At 60.4% G+C, this 19,910-nt stretch overlaps 3 protein-coding genes across 3 annotated transcripts; 1 reads left to right on the forward strand and 2 right to left on the reverse strand.

Annotated features, from left to right (window-relative positions):
* Positions 1 to 1,572: 1,572 nt before the first annotated feature.
* Positions 1,573 to 5,705, reverse strand: PRR36 (proline rich 36). The gene is made up of 5 exons (XM_028093191.2): positions 5,438 to 5,705; positions 5,221 to 5,320; positions 4,895 to 5,007; positions 2,615 to 4,801; positions 1,573 to 2,416 (listed from the first exon to the last, which is right to left on the reverse strand). The coding sequence occupies exons 1-5, from the start codon at positions 5,703 to 5,705 to the stop codon at positions 1,905 to 1,907; spliced, it is 3,180 nt and encodes a 1,059-aa protein (XP_027948992.2). The 3' UTR covers positions 1,573 to 1,904.
* Positions 5,706 to 9,804: 4,099 nt separating this feature from the next.
* Positions 9,805 to 10,858, reverse strand: LOC114200875 (ADP-ribosylation factor 4). The gene has a single exon (XM_028093215.2). The coding sequence runs from the start codon at positions 10,657 to 10,659 to the stop codon at positions 10,117 to 10,119; it is 543 nt and encodes a 180-aa protein (XP_027949016.1). The 5' UTR covers positions 10,660 to 10,858; the 3' UTR covers positions 9,805 to 10,116.
* Positions 10,859 to 16,389: 5,531 nt separating this feature from the next.
* Positions 16,390 to 19,491, forward strand: LRRC8E (leucine rich repeat containing 8 VRAC subunit E). Its single transcript, XM_028093223.2, has 2 exons — positions 16,390 to 16,527; positions 17,248 to 19,491. Exons 1-2 carry the CDS (start codon positions 16,390 to 16,392, stop codon positions 19,489 to 19,491), a joined length of 2,382 nt encoding a protein of 793 aa, XP_027949024.1.
* The last annotated feature ends 419 nt before the right edge of the window (positions 19,492 to 19,910 follow it).

The following is a 19,910-nucleotide window of genomic DNA, read 5'->3' on the forward strand; positions in this document are numbered from 1 at the left end:
CCCCAGGGGAAATGTCCGAGGTTCTGCCCTGCTCCATCTTAGCAGCTGGTCTTGATGCCCTCCCTGGCTGCCCAGCATGTCAGGATTAACCCCCAGCATCTGGAAACAAGGACACCTGGGTCCTTGCAGGGCCCAGCTAGAAAGGGAATCTCTGTGATTTGCCACTGAACTCAGAGCTTGAGTGAGGGAGCATACTTGTCCACCCCACCCCATCCCATATACACTGGCCCCCAGGCGCAGAGGGTAGGGCCGCGGTCTGAGGATCCTCAGGGTCCCCCGGCAGGCCCGCTGGAGGTGCACTGTCCCACTGGGAGAAGGTTGATGTTCTCCTAGGACTCCAGGCTGACATCAGGGGTGAGGACAGGCAGGACTTGGTGATCGGTGTCTGACAGGTGTGTGGCTACAGGGTGGACTACAGAGACTGGGTCTAGGGGTGAGACTGGGCTGAGGGTCCAACACGGTCCCGCTCTGTCCTTCTACCTGCCCTGTTTGTAGTCCCCACAAGGCCTCTTTCATCCTTGCTATAAAGGAGGAGACCCTAAGGGAGAAAAGACCCAGGGTCTGCATTTTTGGCAGCGATACTTGGGAAGAAGGGCCTGGGTGTGGCTAGAGGGGCCCAGGGTCAGGGTGACAGCTGAGAGAGGAAGGACATGGAATTCTCCTGAAGACAGATTGGCTTTGTTGAGGACCCTTGCTGTGGGCACAGGCAAGGATGCCTGGCTCGAGGGGCTTGAGGAGGGCATCCTGAGATGGACAGAAAGGTGAGGCCCAAGGGTTGGGAGGCACAACCTTGGGCAGAGGCTGCTCCTTCCCCGCAGAACCCTCTCGGCACAGTCAGCTCCCCCGGACAAGGAATCCTGAGGCGGGGCCTGACCCAGGAGGGGCCTGTACACTACACCAGGTCTTCTTGAGGAGCCCTGGGCCCAGCTGCAGACCCACCTTCTGCATTGGAGCCTCCTCAGTGAGCGCAGTGCGCCCTGGGTTGGGTTGGGTTCGGTTGGGAGGACGCAGGAGAGAGCCAAGATCGCCCTCAGGCCTAGGCGACCCTTCCCTCCCTTTGGCACCCCCAGGTGCCAGGAAAGGGGGGCGTGCACTGTGAGAAGGGGGCCTCAGCAAGGGACGCCCTGCCCTCGCCCCGGACCTGAAAGAGCCCTTTCCACTTGTCTTTCCCCCTCCCTGCAAGAGATGCCGGCTCCCTTAGGGGAGTGTAGGAGGAGTTTCGATCGTTCAGCCACGCCAGGCACGCATCAGCTCACCCACTCGATCGTGCAATATCACTGGGCCGCTCCTCCGCCTAGCATTTCCACCATAAGTCACACAGGAAAAAGCCCAGGTTCACGCACATGCGTGGGGGCGCCGCGCTGGACCGCGGGGACCCAGCAGCCCCAGGTCCCACCCCAACCCCGCCTCACGCGCCCATTATCCTTAGTAGAGAGAAGGCACCCCTGCGTTGTGTGCGAGGCCTTCAGCCAGAGCTACCACCCTCTCGTGCACAGCCTCCAGCACCCGCAGGCCCAACCCCTCTCGCCGCCCCGCGGTGGACCCCCTCGGCGACCGCGAAGGCGCACAAGCTGCAGTGTCCCCGGCTTTATTGCAAACTCGGGCGACACATGGTAGACAACACTCAGGACATGGGGTGGGGCCTAGGCCAGGGAGGGGGCGGGGCTCGAGGGGAGCGGGAGTGCGTCCAGGCCAAGGGGGCAGAACTCGAGGGGAAAGACCTTGGCCAGAGGCGTGGGTGGGACGCGAGCCTGGCCCCAAATCTAGGCCTCCGGGGGCTATGTCCAATCCACCGGGAGCCAGACTCCCGGAGGAGGGCAGGCGGGCAGTCTAAGAGAGGCATAACCGGAGGGGCGGGTCCTAAAGCAGGGAAGGGGTGTCGTGCGCGGGGCTAAGGGTCTGGCTCAGTGGAAGGTCTCCACCTCCACCACCGTCCAGTCACCCTGCGGGGAAGCCACGTCGTCCGGGGAGAAGCTGGTGACCGAGGTGATGCTGGCGCGCGACTCGTCCAGAGGAGACAACAGCTCAGCCCAGCGGCCCAGTTCGGCGTCGCTGAGCGCAGTCCGGGCGCCCCCCGCGACGCCACCAGCTCCCGCGCCCCCTGGGCCGCCGCCGCCGCCGCCCGCAGCACCCTCGGCCGCAGCGAGCAGCAGCGTCCGGCTCAGCAGGTGCTGCACGACGCTCGCCTGCAGCGCCCCCAGCGGCAGCTCGCCCAGGCGCGCCGGCTTCGCGCCACGCGAGGCCGCCGCCGCCCCTGCTCCAGCTACCACCTTCCCACTACCCGCGCCGGGGCCGGGGCCCGGATCCAGTGCGCCTGGGGCGGGGCTCGCCGACTCGGGCCCCTCAGCCTCGTAGATGGTGCATAGGCCGTCAGCGGAGCCCGACCCGGCAGTAGGAGGCCAAGGCAGGGACGCTCCTGCGGGGTGGGACGCCAAGCCTGGCCTAAGGAGCGGGAAGCGCGGCTCCCGCCACAAGGCCCCTCCCCTTCCCTCCGTTCCGCCCCAGACCCAGCTGCCCTGTCAGCGAGTGGGGAAGCCTCGCCTCCCACCCCGCCCCCCTACCACCTCCCGACCTCGCCCCTCCCACAGCTCGGCGGGGTCCAGGGGCCGCTCACCTGGGGTGCTGCGGACCGCCAGCGGCGGGGCGGGACCTCGGCTCCAGGAGGCCGGGTGGCAGGCGGCGAGCTCCGCGTCGCCGGGCGGGGAGGCCGCGGCGCCGCCCTCGGGCCCACTGTCGTAGCCGCGCAGCTCTTCCGGCGTGCTGGTGGCGCTGCTGCTGTGGCCCGCCAGATCCGGGCCGCTCAGCGTACTGGACGGGCTGCGCGAGGGCGGTGGCGGCGGAGCCGGGGCCAGCGCCAGGGTCAGCCGGGGGCCCGGGATCGGGGCATCCGGACCTGGGGTCGGGGGGCGGCGTGGGGCCTGCAGAGGGGGTGAGTCCGGGGGAGAGGGAGGGACTTGCAGAGGGGGCAAGGCCAGGGAAGGTGGAGCCTGAGGGGGCGTGGCCAGGGGAGAGGGCGGGGCCCGCAAAGGGAGAGCGGAGGCCTGCAGAGGAGGCAACGCCAGGGAAGGTGGAGCCTGAGGAGGCGTGGCCAAGGGAGAGGGAGGGGCCTGCAAAGGGAGCGTAGACGTCTGCAGAAGAGGCAAGGCCAGGGAAGGTGGAACCTGCGGAGAGGATGTGGCCAGGGGAGAGGGAGGGGCCCGCGGAGAGGGTGCGGCCAGGGGAGAGGGAGGGGCCCGCGGAGGGGGTGCGGCCAGGGGAGAGGGAGGGGCCTGCGGAGGGGGTGAGGCAGGGGGAGAGGGAGGAGCCTGAAGAGGAGGCAAAGCCAGGGAAGGTGGAGCCTGGGGACGGGGCATGGCCAAGGGAGAGCAAGAGTCATGCAGAGGGGGTAAAACCGGAGGAGAGAGTGGGGCTTGCAGAGGTGGTGGGGCCTGAACAGGGAGCACGCTCTGAGAGGGAATGGCCCGCGGAGGGGGTGTGGCCAGAGACACTGGAGTTTGTTGTGGAGGCATGGTTACGGGAGAGGGTGGGGCCTGCAGAGACGGTGAGGCCAGAGAAGGTGGGGCCTGTATAGGGAGCCGGGTCGGAGAGGGAGGGGCCTGTAGAGGGGGTGTGGCCAGAGGAGGTGGGGTCTGTGGAGGGGGCATGGCCAGGACAGAGGGTGCAGCCTGCAGAGATGGTGAGGCCAAGGGATATGGAGAGCACAGGGGAGGACCCTGCAGAGAGAGGGTGGTCAGAGGACAGGGAGAGACTTGCGGAGGGTATGTGGCCAGAGATGTGTCCTGCGTGGGAGGCGTGGTCACTGTATAGGGCGTGGCCTGAAGAGGGGTAGGAGATAGGGAAGCACGGGCCAGTGGAGGGGTGGTAGTCAAAGTGGAAAGGCCCTGCAGAGGGGGTGTGGCTTCGGGAGAGGGCGGGTTCAGCAGAGATGTCGCTTGAGTAAAAGAGGCTGGTAGAGGGGCCGTGGCTGGTGGTCCAGGAGCCAACAAAGGAGGTGTGGCTAAGGGAGAGGGGGGAGTCAGAAGAGGGGTCAAAGCTGGAGAAGCCTGGCTTGGGGGCATAATCTGCGGAGGGGGTGACAATGATGGAGAGAATGAAGCCAGAAAAGTGGTTGTGGGAGAAGCGGATGCCTCCAAAAAGGAGGTACCCAGGTGTGTGGGTGGGGCTTGCAAAGGGGGAGTAGCCGGCGGAGAGGGAAGGGTCTGCTGAGGGAGTGGAGCAGAGGGAGGAGGGGCTAGTGAAAGGGGTGTGGCCAAAGGGCCGGTTGCGGACTGGGAAGGGGGCGTGGTCGGTGGAGAGGGAGGGAGCGTGTCAGGCAGAGAAGTGCCTGTGATGTGCGGAGGCGGTGCCAGCTGTGCCTTCGAACCCGGCTGAGAGGGCGTGGCTAAAGGAGGAGAAAGACCCAGCACGGGAGTTGCTCCCTTCCTTGGGGGTGTGGACTGGGGGGTGCGCAGAGCCTGCAGCCCTTTCGACTTGGGCTGCGAGGGAGGCCCCAGAGCCCGAGGTGTTCCACCCGGCGAGGCCCCGGGGCGGGCGGGGGAGGACAGAGGAGTGGCGCTGGAGCCCAAGGGGCGCGAGGCTGGCTTCTGGAGGCCTCCACCAGCAGTGGGTCGCCTCCTGGCGGCGGGGCTCGGCTCTGCGGTACCGTGCTGCGGAGCACTGCTCACTGATTTCCTGGGGGCCTCGGTCGGAGGCCGCGGCCGGGCACTCGGAGCTGCCCGAGGGAGACCGACTTCAGCGCCTGCAGCCCGGGACCGACGGGAGGTGGCTGGGGAAGGGGCGCCTGGGGAGGGCCCAGAAGAGTCTGGGGACAAAGCAGAAGGCCGGAGGGTCAGAGATACTTCAGGGCTGGTCCCCTTCACTGCCCAGGAATCCCGCTCCTCCCCAGGTCACGTACCTCTCCGTGCCCCGGCGCTCAGCGCGCTCCTTCTGGGGGTTTCTGGGGCTTTTCCTCTGGTCACGGGTTCCTCAGCTGGGGGCCGAAGCCCCTTCTGCGCAAGAGAGCCTGGCCTAGGGACAGGAGTGGCCACCCTCAGTATAGAGCTCCTTGTTTCTCCCAAGTCTCCATTTTCCCATTTATGCCCTCCCTGCGGACCAATAATGGCTTTCACTCAACATGCGCCCAGTCACCCACAAATGCTTCCACTCCCCAGTTCATGTGTAAAATTAAGTTTCCAGATAGTGACACTAACCCTTGCCAAAGGGACTGGGGAGGCATTTTACCTGGTGGTCCCGCTGGCACGTCCCGGGCTAGTGATAGAGCCTGGGCCTGGGGTCTTAGCAGGGGCCCGCTCCCCTCTCCCAGCAGCTGGGGGCCTGGAGGCTGCGGGGAGAAGGCCAAGTCAAGGCGGTGCCCCCAGGAAAGAAGGGGAGGTTGGAGCCTCAGAAGGGAAGGGGGACAGGAAGATGGGGTATGAATGGGGGAAAGAGGGTGGGGTACCTGGACTCCGGAGGCCTGTCCCAGCGCTCTGCGTTGGTCCCACCCGGGGTCCAGCCTCCGGGAGAGCGGCTGCCCGGATACCCCCAGCTCGCTCGGCCAGGGGCCCTCGCCCAGCAGCTCCCGCTGCTCCCAGGACGCGGAGGGCCGCGCTGGTTACTGGGGGAGGGGGTCGAGGAGACCCTGGGGCCCTGGGAGTGGGAAGGCTGGGAGGGCGAGAAGCCGTCGTCCGCGTGGCGGCCCCTGCCCTGCCCTTGTCCCTCTTGTCCATCCCGCACCTGATGAGGAGACAGACGGATCAGCATCCCATCTCCTGCACGGCAACGCTGTCCTGGCACCTCGCTGCCCCTTCCCCAGCGTTGCCACCCATAGGCACCCAAACGTCGGCCTCGACCCACTTCCCTCCCACCCAATTACCCACCCACCCACCCGCCCAGCTGCTCAGGGTTGTCCCCTAGTCCCACCCCCACCGCCTTCCTCCAAAGCTAAAAGGCCCTGCCAGCCCCAGCCCACCCGCCTCTGCTCCCTTTCAGGACCCGAGACCCACGCCTCCACCCCTCGCCTCTTCAGGGACCCTGACCACCAGCCTCGGGGACAGGGGGGCCGCCCCAGCCTCCAGCTGAGGGGGACGGGAACGCATGCCCGGGTCCCCTCGCCACCCCACCCTCCCCACCCCACCCCACCCCCAGCGCCCTCCCCGAGGATGCGGGCACCTGCCGGGAGGAGGAGCGGCCCCGGCAGCCCGCGATGGGGCTCGGGGAGACAAAGAGCCGCGTCCGGAGCCCGTCCCCCTCCCCCAGCCGGGCCCCGGTCCGCGCTGCCCGCTCCACCTGCTCGCGCCGCGCTCACCTCGGGCTCCGGCCGCCCGCCTCTCCACGCTGGGTCGCCTGGGGTGGGGCCGGGCGGCAGCGCCGGGGCTGCCGCGCGCGGCGGGCGGGCGAGGGGAGGGGGCTGCGGGCGGTGGCTCGGGGAGCCGGGCCCGCCCCTCGGCCGCGGACTGGGAGACGGGGGCGCGCGCGTTCGATCCAGACCCGAGAGGCGGCGGGCGGGAGCGCGCCGGGGGCGGCGGGGAGAGGCGCGGTGGAAGGAGGCGCAGCTTCTCCGCGGCTGAGCCAGAGGGCCCCAGACTCCCAGCCGCAGGGACTTCGGGGGGAATCCCTTGAGGGTCCCGACAGGGCCTAGCCCCTTCCTTCCCAACACGCACACCTGCCCCGGCCCCCACCCCAGCCACCTGGCGACCGAGGCCCGCCTGGACGCGGATAGGCTGGGCCCTGGCAACCAGGGGGCGGGACCATCGGGCCTCGTGCCCATTCAACCCGTCCGGCCCTCAGGGTCCCCGGTCCCTGTCCTCGCCTTCGCGACCGCGGAGGCCGGGCTCCCCAGAATCCTCGGGAGCCTCCGCCCCTCTCATATCCAAGACTTTTCCCCAGACCCCAGAAAACCCCTACTTGTTTGGGGGGGGCGGACTACGGAGAGAATGCAGCCCTGGAAATGTAGGGGTAGACTCGGATTTAGGGAACACAAGAAGAAAGGAAGGATGGGGAGGGGGAGACAGGACTGTGAGAGGTGACCCAGCCTTTTGCAGGGCAGAGCACCCCCCACTTTCCACACCTTCCTGTGTCACATGAAAAAGCAAGGTCAAGTCAGCAGAGCCCAGCTTGGGGGAGGGGGATGCGGATACAATATTGGGCATGGGGTGGAAGGGGTCAAAACTGGTGCATGAAGGAGCAGAGCCAATCCTGTCCGAGGCTGCCCTGCACAGCCGGCGGGAGTGGCGGTGTCATTTTGGTGACTTTACCAACTCCTGCAGGGGGTCTCAGGTGAGGGCCTTGACCAGGGACAGTGGCATGAAGGAGGCAGAAGTGTGAAGAAGGAGATGGCCATCCTCAGCTGCCCTGCACTGGCCCACTGACGCCAAGTGCCCTCCTGCACCTCCACTTATTGCTAGGCAACCTACCCCCTCTGCCGCCCCCCCCCACCCACACACACAGTGCTTTCTGCCTCGGATACCTCCTCTCTCAGACTTAGCCATTCCCTACCCCATCCCAAAGAACCAGCGCCCTCTGCCCCAACCCTTTCCCCATCACATGTCTGCATGTCCACACATGGGCTGCTCATTCCTTGTCTGGAACCGGGGGACTTCCATGCACAGACAAGAAGGGGTGGCATTTGGCACCTGGCTGAACCTGTCCTGGAGGGAAGGGGGTGGGGGGATAGACTTCACTAGGGTGTGGCTGGAAGCAGGACTTTGGGTCTTCTCACCTCAGGAGTTGTGCCCACAACTGAGGGTCAGGGAATGGAAGAAAGAGAGCAAGGTCAGAACTCTTCCGTAGCCATCCTTTGAATGAAAACCCCCCTCCAGCCTGGGAGAGGTGTTCCCTCACCGTTCCTCAGGGCACTGCCCTCCAGATTGGATCATTCTAGCCCTCACCTCCTCCCCCCAAGTCTTCCCGAGTGTCACCTGTGTGAGCCCCTTCTGGCACTACAGCAGCCTAGTCCCCCCACCTGCCCACACGCCCACTCATCAGCGGTGCCCTTCTGAGTGAGTCACAGCCACCCACCCAGATGCCCCCCTCCTACCTTCTCTAGTGCTAGGTCCCTCCAAGGCTACTCTGAACCCATCCTGAATTTTATTGGGATCTGGACTGCCCTCTTTTAAGAACATTCCAGCAACAGGGATTATACAAAGTATACCCTATGGTGGAATATTCCTCAGCAATAAAAAGCAACAAACTACCAAGACACTCAAAACAGGGACACATCTCAAAAACATTCTCCTGAATAAAAGAAGCCACATACACACACACACACACACACACACACACACACACACACACACACACACACCGTGCACTGCCTGATTCCATTTATATAACATTCCAGAAAATGCAAGCTAATCTATAGTGACAAAAAGCAAAGCCGTGGTAGCCAGGGCTGGCGGGGGAGGGAGACTGTTGAACCACCCATCGTAGCCACTCTCAGATTCCTGACCCTCCGAAATCGTGGGAGACAATAAATGCGAGTGGTTTTAAGCTGCTAGGATTGGTGGTAATTACACAGCAATAGATAACTGCATCACGTTCACAAAACCTAAAAAGCTGGGTATTAAATAACAGGTGTTGGTGAGGATGTGAAGAAATTGGAACCCAGGCGCACTGTTGGTGGGAACACAAAATGGGATGTGGAAAACAGTATGGTGGTTTCTGCTGTGGAAAATAGTATGGCGGTTCCTCGAAAAATTAAACAATTAAAGAAGTATCATATGATCCAACAATCCCACCCAAAAGAATTGAAGGCAGGCAGACAGGCAGGCAGGCAAGCAAGCTAGCGAGAAAGAAAGCGTTAAGTGCGCACCCATGTTCATGGCAACATGATCCACAATGGCCAACTATCTATCCATGGATGAATGGATCAACAGAGTGTGGTCCAACCACACAATGGAATATTTCTTAGCGTTATAAAGGAAGGACGTCCTGACACCTGCTACAACAGGGATGGACCTTGAGGACATTGTACTCAGTGACCTAAGCCAGTCACAAAAGGACACATACTGTATGATTCCAATTATATGAGATCTCTAGAAGAATCCCAAATTCACAGAGGCAGAGTAGATGGTGGGAGCCAGGACCTGGGGGAGGGGATGAGGAGTTAGTGTTTCATGGGGACAGAGTCTCAGTTTTTGCAAAATGAAAAGTTCTCTGGAGACGGACGGTGGTGATGGTTTCTGAACAATGTGAACATACTTAGTGCCATTAACCTGTACACTTAACAATGGTCACAATGGTGGGTTCTATGTTATGGTGTTTTACCACGATTTTTTTTTTTTATCATTTTATTAGGAATAATTCCAAATGGGTTATGAAGAAAACTTACTGAGTTTGATGAGTTTTCCAAAAACTCTTAATGAAGATATGTTCACCGATAAACAAAACATCAGCAGAACTATCATATACTGGGCAAAGAGTCAGGCTGATACCAAAAAGCAACATGCAACATAAAAAAGATACAATATAAAGGAAGACAATCTGCTGGGTATTAAAAATCATCTCAATATGAACTCTTTGCAACCAGCACAGAACCTAATTAGCTATCAAATCCAAACCACACTAAGGTAAGCTTGGCTGATGAAAGCCAGGATTCAATAAGGGGGGGGAAATATAAGTTCCTCAGTGCAAGAGATCTGAATAGTGTTTTGGAGCATTTCCCTGGCTGGTACAAGCAGTATTAGAAGATCTTTTTGGCAAGGGAGAAAAATAAATACAAATGGAATGCTACATTTTTTAAATCAGCAGACTGTCCCAGGAATGATAAAGGTATCAGTAAAGTAGCAAGGGGATAACTTTAAAACATTATTTCTTGTGGGCTCAAAAAACATTCAAAACGGATTTATTTAAAGGTGTCACAATAGCTATGTCCAGGCATTTAGGCTTAAGGGAATTACAATTAAAAGAGGACACTTTTTTCCCAAGTTAAGGAGAATTTCTTTAAAACCAAGCATATTGCTAAATAACAATATTATACTTGGTCAACAATAATTGGCAACAAAATAAGTTTAAACGCTGTAATATTCTGCCCAAACCAGTCCCAGATACTGTTTAATAACCAAGATGCAAACTAATTTTGTTGTAACAAGCCTAGACCAATTCTATCAAATGTGTCCTTGGTTAGATATCCAGTTTCATTTAACGTTTTGAAAGCTCGTTTGACAGCCAGTCAAGTCCCTCATACAGACCAGTTCCTTGTGTAGCGCAAGTGGCTTGAACATACCATGTTCTGTTTCGAAGAGACTGAAGACCTAATTTATCTGTCATTTCACTGATGGCCATAGCATTTGGCAAATCCTGTTTGTTCGCAAAAAGCAGCAACACGGCATCTCTCAACTCATCTTCCTGAAGCATTTTCTGCAGCTCTTCAGCTCCTTCCTGAATTCTTTCACGATCATTACTATCTACCACAAAAATAAGACCCTGGGTGTTTTGGAAGTAATGCCTCCAGAGAGGCCTAATTTTATCTTGTCCACCAACATCCCATACTGTGAAACAAATGTTCTTATATTCTACTGTTTCCACATTAAAACCAATGGTAGGAATGGTGGTGACTATCTCCCCTAACTTCAGTTTATACAGAATGGTCGTCTTGCCAGCAGCATCCAATCCAACCATCAAAATGCGCATCTGCTTCTTGCCAAAGAGGCGGGAGAAAAGGGAGGAGATGGTGAGGCCCATGGCAGTAGTGGCACTTGCGATGGGCAGGAACAGAAGGGGTTTTGGGGCGTCCCCGGGCCTTCTCCTTTCACGTTCCCAACAAACTGAGCGAAGGAAGAAGAGCTGAGGGAGAAAGAGGGCGGCAGAAGCGGCTCGCTAGCCGGCGTGTCGGACGAAGCTCTGGAACAAGAACTAACGGGGCACTGCTCGACGACTGGCGCGGCAGCTCCGGGTTTGGCGTTTTAGGCTTCTACGATTTTTTTTTTTAAAGCTGGTTATTATCAATGTGGAAAAACTCATGCACTACCAATGGGAATGTAAAGCAGGCAGTCCTTTTGGAGAACAACTGGAAAGCCTAGTGAGTATGTGTGCCTCATGACATAGCCATTCTACTCCGGTGTCTAGACCACTCCGGGTCATCTGAGCACCCACAGTCCCCACGTGGGGGAGGGTGTCAGCATCGCTGACTTCACGCCTTGGGTGGGGGCAACGTGGAGGTGTGTCCTCCAGCATCTCCCAGAGCTCCCCAGCAGAATAGAGCCCTAGCTGCCCGTGAACCTGTTCATTTACCCTCATTCGCGTACCCTCGTTAATGCTTACTGGCCTCCTTCCTTTCCCAGTCTCCCCTCCGCATTGCCCCACTCCAGTGCTTTCTGGGATCACCTTCCAGGTAGACCACTGGGATCCAATTCCTTGTCTCAGGGTCTGCGCTAGAGGAGTGTGAACTAAGACAACACCTCAATCATCCACCCACCCATCGTTTACTGAATGCCCACGGTGTGCCAGGCACCACTGAAGTGTTGGGGACACAGCGGGCTGCAGGAGGGTCATGTGCCTGGGGTCATGAGGCTTCCATCCCAGTGACCTCAGAGATTCGTTATAAGTGTGCAAAGCGATGTGTATCAGGATGCTCACTCCAGGGGCACCTGGGTGGCTCAGTCGGTTGGGGGTCTGCCTTCAGCTCAGGTCATGATCCTGGGGTCCTGGGATTGAGTCCCACATCGGGCTCCCTGCTCAGTGGGGAGTCTGCTTCCCCCTCTCCCTCTGCCCCTCCCCGAACTCTTGTGCACTCTCTCTCTCTCTTTCTCTCAAATAAGATAAAATCTTTTTTATTTTTTTAAAGGATGCTCATTCCAGCATAAAGCTGTAAACCGCCCCCCCAACCCATCCCCAGGGCATGGATCTGAAGGAGCTTCTCCAGGGGCGGGAAGGGGGCGAAGGAGAGGGAGCAATGACTCTATCTCAGATGGTCCAAAGTGGACTTGGCCTTCATTACCCACCTCACCCTGCTTAGTTACAAGCACAGCACTTGTCATAGATGGAGATCTTGTTCCCCGGCATGTTTGCATGCTTACCTCTGTGTTGGCTGCCCCCACTCGGGCAGAAGCTCTAAGAGAGAAGGGGGCCTTGCTTATCTTGGCCTCACAATGAAACTCTGTCTTGGGGCTGCCTGTGGTGGAGCCCACAGACACTTCGGAGATGTCGTGCCTCTGAGGGTCATGCCCATCACAAGGCTTCACACAGGAACCTTAGCTGAGGGGGGACCCCATCCTCAAGGTTTGGAGTCTCAGGTCTCTGGCTGCCTAGTGAGGTCGAGTCTAGTGAACTCATGGGCTTCTTTTTCCCACAGGGGAGGGGTCTTGTTCTCCCATTTCGTCCAGGTCCCCTCTCTCTTGAGGTTTGCAGACAGAACCCATCAAGGTTCATCAGACGCCTCCAGGCTGACCTGGGTGCTTTGCTAGTCTAAGACCCAGCTCAGGCCTCCTTGGCTGGGGAGGAATGAGTGGGGGTGGAGAGGCAGTCATCCTTTCTAGAAGCTGACCTCCCAGACTGGACTCCAGTCCGGGATCCCAGAGAGCCCTCTGGCCCCTGTGCTTCACCCTACCCCAGACCTAAGAGCAGCTTACTCCTATCCCTCCCCCAGAAGTCCAGAGCAGGTCTCAAGCCTGGGCAGGGTCACACAGATAAGCACCCCCACTCTGCTCAGCTTCCCTTGGCTGGGTGCTCAGAGCAGGAAAAGGGAAGCCCCCTTCCCTTCCCTGGACTCTGTTCACTGGTTCCTTGGTTGTGCCTGAAGGCCAGGTGGTCGCACCTGGGGGTGGGGGTGGGGGAGGAGGAGGCTCTTCACCTGTTCCTGACAGGGTCTATACAGCCTGGATCCTGGAAGGAGGCCCAGAGGCTGGTTTTCGGAGCACAGTGCCTCCGGGCCCCCTCAGTGTCCCCGACTGCAGCCTGGCCCAAAGTCCTAAGACCCCTGCTCCTCCGGCCCGCCCCTCACCCACCTCGGGGAAGAGCCGGGGTAGACTCCTCCCGCAATCCCTCGGCGCCGGGAGTGGGGGGCGACCTGGGAGGGCCCAAAGGGAGGCGGGGCCGGGACGTCCCCTGGGCGGGAGGGCGGGGCGGCTCCCGGGCTCCTGTCCCGCCCGCCCGCCCTGACTCACCCAGGCTGGCCCGGGAACTCTGCGGGAGTCCCGGCCGCTCCGCGCCCAGGGACCCAGGAGTTGGGCCCAGCGTCCCAGCCGGAGCGGTGAGTAGGTGGGTCTCTGTCCCCGGGGACGGGGTGGTGGGGCAGGGGTCTGGCCCACGTGAGGACCGCCCCAGGTGACGCTGGCACTGCCGCCCGAGCCCGAGGCCCGCTGGGGCACACAAGGAGCTGGGGAGGGGGTGGGGGCGGCGAGAGACTGGGCCGTGGCCAGCCCAAGGGCTCCTGTCCGGGAGCGGGCAGGCCTGGCCAAGGACGGAATGAAGATCAGCAGGATGGGGGAGACCCCCGGCGGGGGGGGGGGGCGATCTTGACCCCATTCCCCTTTCCTTGCCTGCTGGGACAACAGCAACAACTCACCTCTGCGAACCCCTCAATGCCCCAGAACCATACCCCTTGGGGTCCTTACCAAGTTACCCCCTCTGGGACTATTAAACCTCAAGACCCCCTTCGCTCCCGAGTCCTGGCAGGGCAGCTCAGAAAAGTACTAGGTTGGGAGTCCCTGCGCCGGGGCCCGGCCCAAGATCTGCTGCTAAGGGGCCACCCCCCGCCCCCACCCCTGACCTCAGTTTCTTGTGCTTTTTTTCTTAGTTTCTCTCTTGTGTGAGTCAAAGATCGGACCTGTGTGCTCCAAAGCCTGTCTCAGAGCTGACAGCTATCACTGTGTCTTCCTTGCCCATTAGCATGGGCTGTGGGTGAGGAGAGGCCTGGACCAGGAGCACCCACCACTCCCTGTTTTGGGAGGCCAGCTGGGAGCTCAGGGGAGGGCCTGAGAGAGGAGAAGCAGGGGTGAGGTAGGGATGGGTGGAGCTCAGGCTGGGCAGGGGGCAGTACCTGGTCTTTAGGTGGACCAGGGGCCCCCAACCTGGCCTGCAGAGCAGCGCTCGCCCATCTGTTCTCTGCCAGAGCTCCCCTCTGAGGTTCTTTTGGGGAAGATGTTGCATCTCAGCAAGAGATTCTCACCCACGACAATACAGGGGGTGCTACCAGCCAGACGAGACTTGGGGGTTACGCCTTAAATACCACTTGTAGCTGTGAAACCTCGAGCTGGCTATTTCCCTCCCCGTGAGTCTGGAAAATGAGGGTTGCAGCCCCCCCCACCCCGGAGTTGGGATAAAAGGAGGTCCTGGAAGCATCTAGCGGCCATAAGCTGCATGTGGCCCTGTGGTTGTTTTCCTCTGGACTCCCCCTAACTCAAGCCCTCTGCCCCGGGGCCCTCCCACCAGCCCTGCTCAGACAAAGGGGGGCCACTCTTGTGTCTGTGGAAGCTTAATGGCAGGTTCAGACCATCCAGTTTGAGTCATGGAGACAGATAATGATAACCCCCGTGTCTGCCTCGGATGGTGTTGTGTATATACCTTGTTCCGTGGGAGCCACGGGGCCTTCCACTGGGGACCCTGGGTGTCTCTGCCTTTTTGCCTTTGATTGTAGTCCTGGTGCGGGGGGTGCTAGAGCTCCCAGCAGTGCGAGATGGATGCAGCCAGGAAGTTGGTCCCTGCCCGTCTATTTCTGTCACAGCCCCCAGAAGTACTCTTCTTAGGTTAAACAGCAGAGTGGGGTCCCTCAGAGGGACAGGTCCCCAGGGCAGGGAGAACAGCGGCTGGCTGGAACTGGTCCTGGGTCTCCCCCTCAGCTCAGTGTGTACACCCAAACGCACACTCCAGAATGCCCCCAGGTGTCCCCTTGGATGGCTACAGTGTACATTGGGCCCCTGGGTGCTGTTGAGCTGCCCTGTGTATGTTTCTCTAAGCTTCCCCGGTGACTGGACCGATACACTCAGCTTTTCTTTTAGGACAGAGTGTCACACTGAGAGTGAAGGATGGGGCATTGTGGGAGTGAGCCTCGGTTCTGTCTGAGCACCCCCTGCCTGCGCCTGATTCTGAGTGAGTCAGGGCCTGAGTCAGGGGGCCCTGCCCCTGCCGTCTCGAAGTGAGGGCCTCTGATGGGATTGGAAGGTGTGGTGGACTGCCCCACCCTCAGCCTGGTGGGCAGAGCCCGCATCCTGTATCCCTGCCCACATCCACCCCATCCCCACCCAGGAGTCAACCCAAGGCCTCCTGCACCTGGGGACCAAAAAAAGGGAGGGAGGGAAGTGTTGAGTAATTGGCTGAGGTGTGGGCCAGGGCCAGGTTCCCCCTAGGCAATGGGTGGGAGGCTGGGGGAGGAGGCTGCCTCCCTCCCTTGCTCAGCCTCCAAGAACCCCACGTGGGAAAACTGGCAGGGTAGAGAAGCACGGATGCTGGGAGGGGCAGTCGAGCTTAGGAGCCCCCTTGGAAGCAGTGGGGGCCTTGCTGCCTCCCTTTCCTTCCATCCAGCCTCAGGGAGTGGAGGAGGGAGCCTCCCCAGCTGCCTGCCTGGGAGGGTGATGTCCCAGCTGGTGGCCCACGCCCCCATGGGACTTGCTCCTGGCCGCCCGTATCTGAAATAATGATACCTTGGTCTAAAATGAAACCCAGGGACAGACAGAGTGGGCTGGCCTCCCAGGAGCCGGGCAGCCCAGCCCCAGCCGGGTCGTAGGTGTCGCTCCGGCTGCTCCCTGTGCTTTCCATTTCCCAGTCCTCTGCCCTTCCGCCATCCTGACAGCCCCCTACCCAGGTTTCTGTTTTCTGCCCCAGATTCTAGGCACCAGCCCCTCTAGAAACCCAGGTGTCCTAAGTCCTCCCGCCCCTAACTGACCAGCCTTCGGTTTTGCCACTCCCTGCCCCTCGGGCCCTGTAACCAGAGCCAGGCTCCAGCCGGCTTTTCCGGTTGGAGGTTGGAGGTGGTGCCTGGAGCGCCCCTGAAGGGGGTGGGGGGCCCACACCCCGGAAGTCCCGAGCCTGCCTCAGCGGCTCTCTGGCCCAGTGGCAGAGAGAGCCGGGGCCAGCCGCCCGGACACCAGGTGTCTGGAGTCAGAGCTGCAGAGCGAGCGCTTCAGGCTCGGCATCAAGGGTGGGCGGTGGCTGGGTTCTGGGAAGAGGGCCACATGGGCTAGCTGGGGGACGGCGGCCCTGTGGACTGCGCGTCCAAAAGGGCCAGCAGCGTCAGATAGGGGCAGGGATCCCGGGAAGCAGAAGTGGGGAGAACGGTAGTAGCTTGGCTTCAGGAAGGAGGGGAGGTCTGGGTGAGAGGGGAAGGGGGCACACAGTTCGTGCGCTGTGCCAGATTTGGGCAGGCGAGAGCACAGATTGGGAGCAGAGGCACGTGTCTGGCTCGCTGGGGGCCCACGACCAGGCGGGGCCGTCTTGAGAGTCTCTGCAACCCCTGCCTCTCCATCCCCCGCAGCAAAGATGATTCCGTTGGCCGAGTTCAAGCAGTTCACGGAACAGCAGCCCGCCTTCAAGGTGCTCAAACCCTGGTGGGACGTGCTGGCGGAGTACCTCACCGTGGCTATGCTCATGATCGGGGTCTTTGGCTGCACGCTGCAGGTAAGGCGCAAGGTTTGGAGCGAGGCCTGGGCGTAGCGCGGCCTGGGCGTAGGGGGCGGGGCCTGGAGGCGAGGGCGCGGGGGCGGGGCCTGGTGGGGGCGGAGCCTGGTGGGGGCCGGGGCGGGGATTCCGGAAGTCTTCCTGTTAACTGTCCCGCAATTCTGGAGCCCGGAAGCGTGAACTTCAAAGTGTTGACAGGGTTGTTTCCTTCTGCGGGCTGTGAGGGAGCATTCGTTCCATGCCTTTCTCCTTCCCGGCTCCCCGGTGGCCTCAGGCATTCCTTGGTTTATAGATGACGTTCGCTCATCTTCCCTCAGTGTGTGTGTGTGTGTGTGTGTGTGTGTGTGTGTGTGTGTGTGTGTGTCTATGTCCAAAGGACACAGTCATACTGAATTAGGGCCCACCTCAATGACCTCACCTTAACTTGATCACATCTGCTCTGCAAAGACTATCTATTCATAGGTATTAAGGATTAGGACTTGAGTATCTTTTGCGGGGGAGGGGAGGGGGGAGAGCGGGAGGATCCCATTCAAGCTAACTCCTTTTTTCAAAGACTGAGGTGCTTTCAGAGGTTTAGCGATTCTTCCAAAATCACAGCCTGCTCAGGACAGTCAGGGACTGGGGCCTCCTCCCACCTTCAGCCCGCCTCTCCCCCCCCGGCACCCCCACTATGCAGGCCGACCCAGCTCCTTGACCCTCTTCCCCGACCCTCATTCCCAGGTGACCCAGGACAAGATCATCTGTCTGCCCAGTCACGAACTCAGGGAGAATTTATCCGAGGCCCCATGCCAGCAACTGCTGCCACGGGGGGTCTCCGAGGAGATGGGGGGCCTCCGGGAGGTCAGCGGCCTCAAGAACAACCTGGACCTACAGCAGTACAGCTTCATTAACCAGCTCTGCTACGAGACAGCCCTCCACTGGTATGCCAAATACTTCCCCTACCTGGTCGTCATTCACACGCTCATCTTCATGGTCTGCACCAGCTTCTGGTTCAAGTTCCCTGGCACCAGCTCCAAGATCGAGCACTTCATCTCCATTCTGGGCAAGTGTTTTGACTCACCGTGGACCACGCGGGCCCTGTCCGAGGTCTCTGGGGAGAACCACAAGGGCGCCACCGCGGGACGGGCGACAGCGACCATGGAGGCCTCCGCAGGGCCAGGGAAAGCAAGTGAGGGTGAGAAGGAAAAGGTGCTGGTGGAGCCTGAGAAGGTGGTCACTGAGCCACCGGCCGTCACCCTATTGGATAAGAAGGAGGGTGAACAGGCCAAAGCCCTGTTTGAGAAGGTCAAGAAGTTCCGTGTGCACGTGGAGGAGGGAGACATCTTATATACCATGTACATCCGGCAAACGGTGCTCAAAGTCTGCAAGTTCTTTGCCATCCTGGTCTACAACCTGGTCTACGTGGAGAAGATCAGTTTCCTGGTGGCCTGCAGGGTAGAGACCTCGGAGGTCACAGGCTATGCCACTTTCTGCTGCAATCACACAAAGGCCCACCTCTTCTCCAAGCTGGCTTTCTGCTACATCTCCTTTGTGTGCGTCTACGGGCTAACCTGTCTTTACACGCTCTACTGGCTCTTCCATCGGCCCCTCAAGGAGTACTCCTTCCGCTCGGTGCGGGAGGAGACCGGCATGGGTGACATACCGGACGTCAAGAATGACTTTGCTTTCATGCTACACCTCATCGACCAGTATGACTCGCTCTACTCCAAGCGCTTTGCTGTCTTCCTCTCTGAAGTCAGTGAGAGCCGCCTGAAGCAGCTCAACCTGAACCACGAGTGGACGCCTGAGAAGCTGCGGCAGAAGCTACAGCGCAACGCCCGGGGCCAGCTCGAGCTGGCCCTCTGCATGCTCCCGGGGCTGCCCGACACCGTCTTCGAGCTCAGCGAGGTGGAGGCGCTCCGGCTGGAGGCCATCTGTGATATCACTTTCCCCCCGGGCCTCTCACAGCTGGTGAACCTGCAGGAGCTCAGCCTGCTCCACTCGCCCGCCAGGCTGCCCTTCTCCCTGCAGATCTTTCTGCGGGACCGCCTGAAGGTCATCCGGGTCAAGTGTGAGGAGCTCCGCGAGGTGCCCCTGTGGGTGTTCGGGCTGCGCGGCCTGGAGGAGCTGCACCTTGAGGGGCTCTTCCCCCCGGAGCTGGCTCGGGCGGCGACCCTCGAGAGCCTCCGGGAGCTAAAGCAGCTCAAGGTGCTGTCTCTGCGGAGCAATGCCAGCAAGGTGCCAGCCAGCGTGACTGACGTGGCCGGGCATCTGCAGCGGCTCAGTCTGCACAATGATGGGGCCCGCCTGCTGGCCCTTAACAGCCTCAAGAAGCTGGCGGTGCTGCGGGAGCTCGAGCTGGTGGCCTGCGGGCTGGAGCGCATCCCTCATGCCATCTTCAGCCTGGGCGCGCTGCAGGAACTCGACCTCAAAGACAACCACTTGCGGTCCATTGAGGAGATCCTCAGCTTCCAGCACTGTCGCAAGCTGGTCACGCTCAGGCTGTGGCACAACCAGATCGCCTATGTCCCCGAGCACGTGCGTAAGCTCCGGGGACTCGAGCAGCTCTACCTCAGCCACAACAAGCTGGAGACCCTGCCCAGCCAGCTGGGCATGTGCTCTGGCCTCCGCCTGCTGGACATCTCCCACAATGGGCTCCGCTCCCTGCCACCTGAGCTGGGCCTCCTCCAGAACCTGCAGCACCTGGCTCTGTCCTACAATGCCCTGGAGGCCCTGCCCGACGAGCTCTTCTTCTGCCGCAAGCTGCGGACGTTGCTCCTGGGCTACAACCACCTGAGCCAGCTCTCGCCCCAGGTGGGGGCGCTCAGAGCCCTCAGCCGCCTGGAGCTCAAGGGCAACCGCTTGGAGGGCCTGCCAGAAGAGCTTGGCAACTGTGCGGGGCTCAAGAAAGCGGGGCTCCTGGTGGAGGACACCCTTTACGAGGGCCTGCCGGCAGAGGTGCGGGAAAAGCTGGAGGAGGAATGAAGCGTTGGTGGGGAAGGTTGGGGTAAGAGGCCTTCTGGATGCTTCCACCCCAGAATCTCTACTGTTGTCTTCAAGAGAGGTGGCCAAGAGGGCCCAGGCCAGGAGAGGAGGAGCAGACGCATCAACCTTGTGGGGTCCAGGCAAGATCCTGGGACTGGTCTGTTGAGAAGAGACAGGAGGCCGTGGATTTGGGGTGGAACATCATGGAGGGATTAACTCAGTCATAGGATTCTCAGGCCAAAGATACCTGTGTCTTTGGCAGGCTGTCCTGCCCTGCCCCGGGGACATTCTAGCTCAGTTAGTGCCATATATGGGGGTGGGGCACATCCCAATGGGATTTCAACCTTGTCCACCGCCCCCCACTGGCCCCGACCAAAACAGCTTATCTCTGGGGTTCTCTCCCAAGGAGGGGACACAGA

The sequence above is a fragment of the Eumetopias jubatus genome, unplaced genomic scaffold (genome assembly GCF_037043125.1).
Source record: "Eumetopias jubatus isolate StellerSeaLion01/CBP00866 unplaced genomic scaffold, mEumJub1_p1.0 scaffold_1, whole genome shotgun sequence".
Taxonomy (NCBI): domain Eukaryota; kingdom Metazoa; phylum Chordata; class Mammalia; order Carnivora; family Otariidae; genus Eumetopias; species Eumetopias jubatus.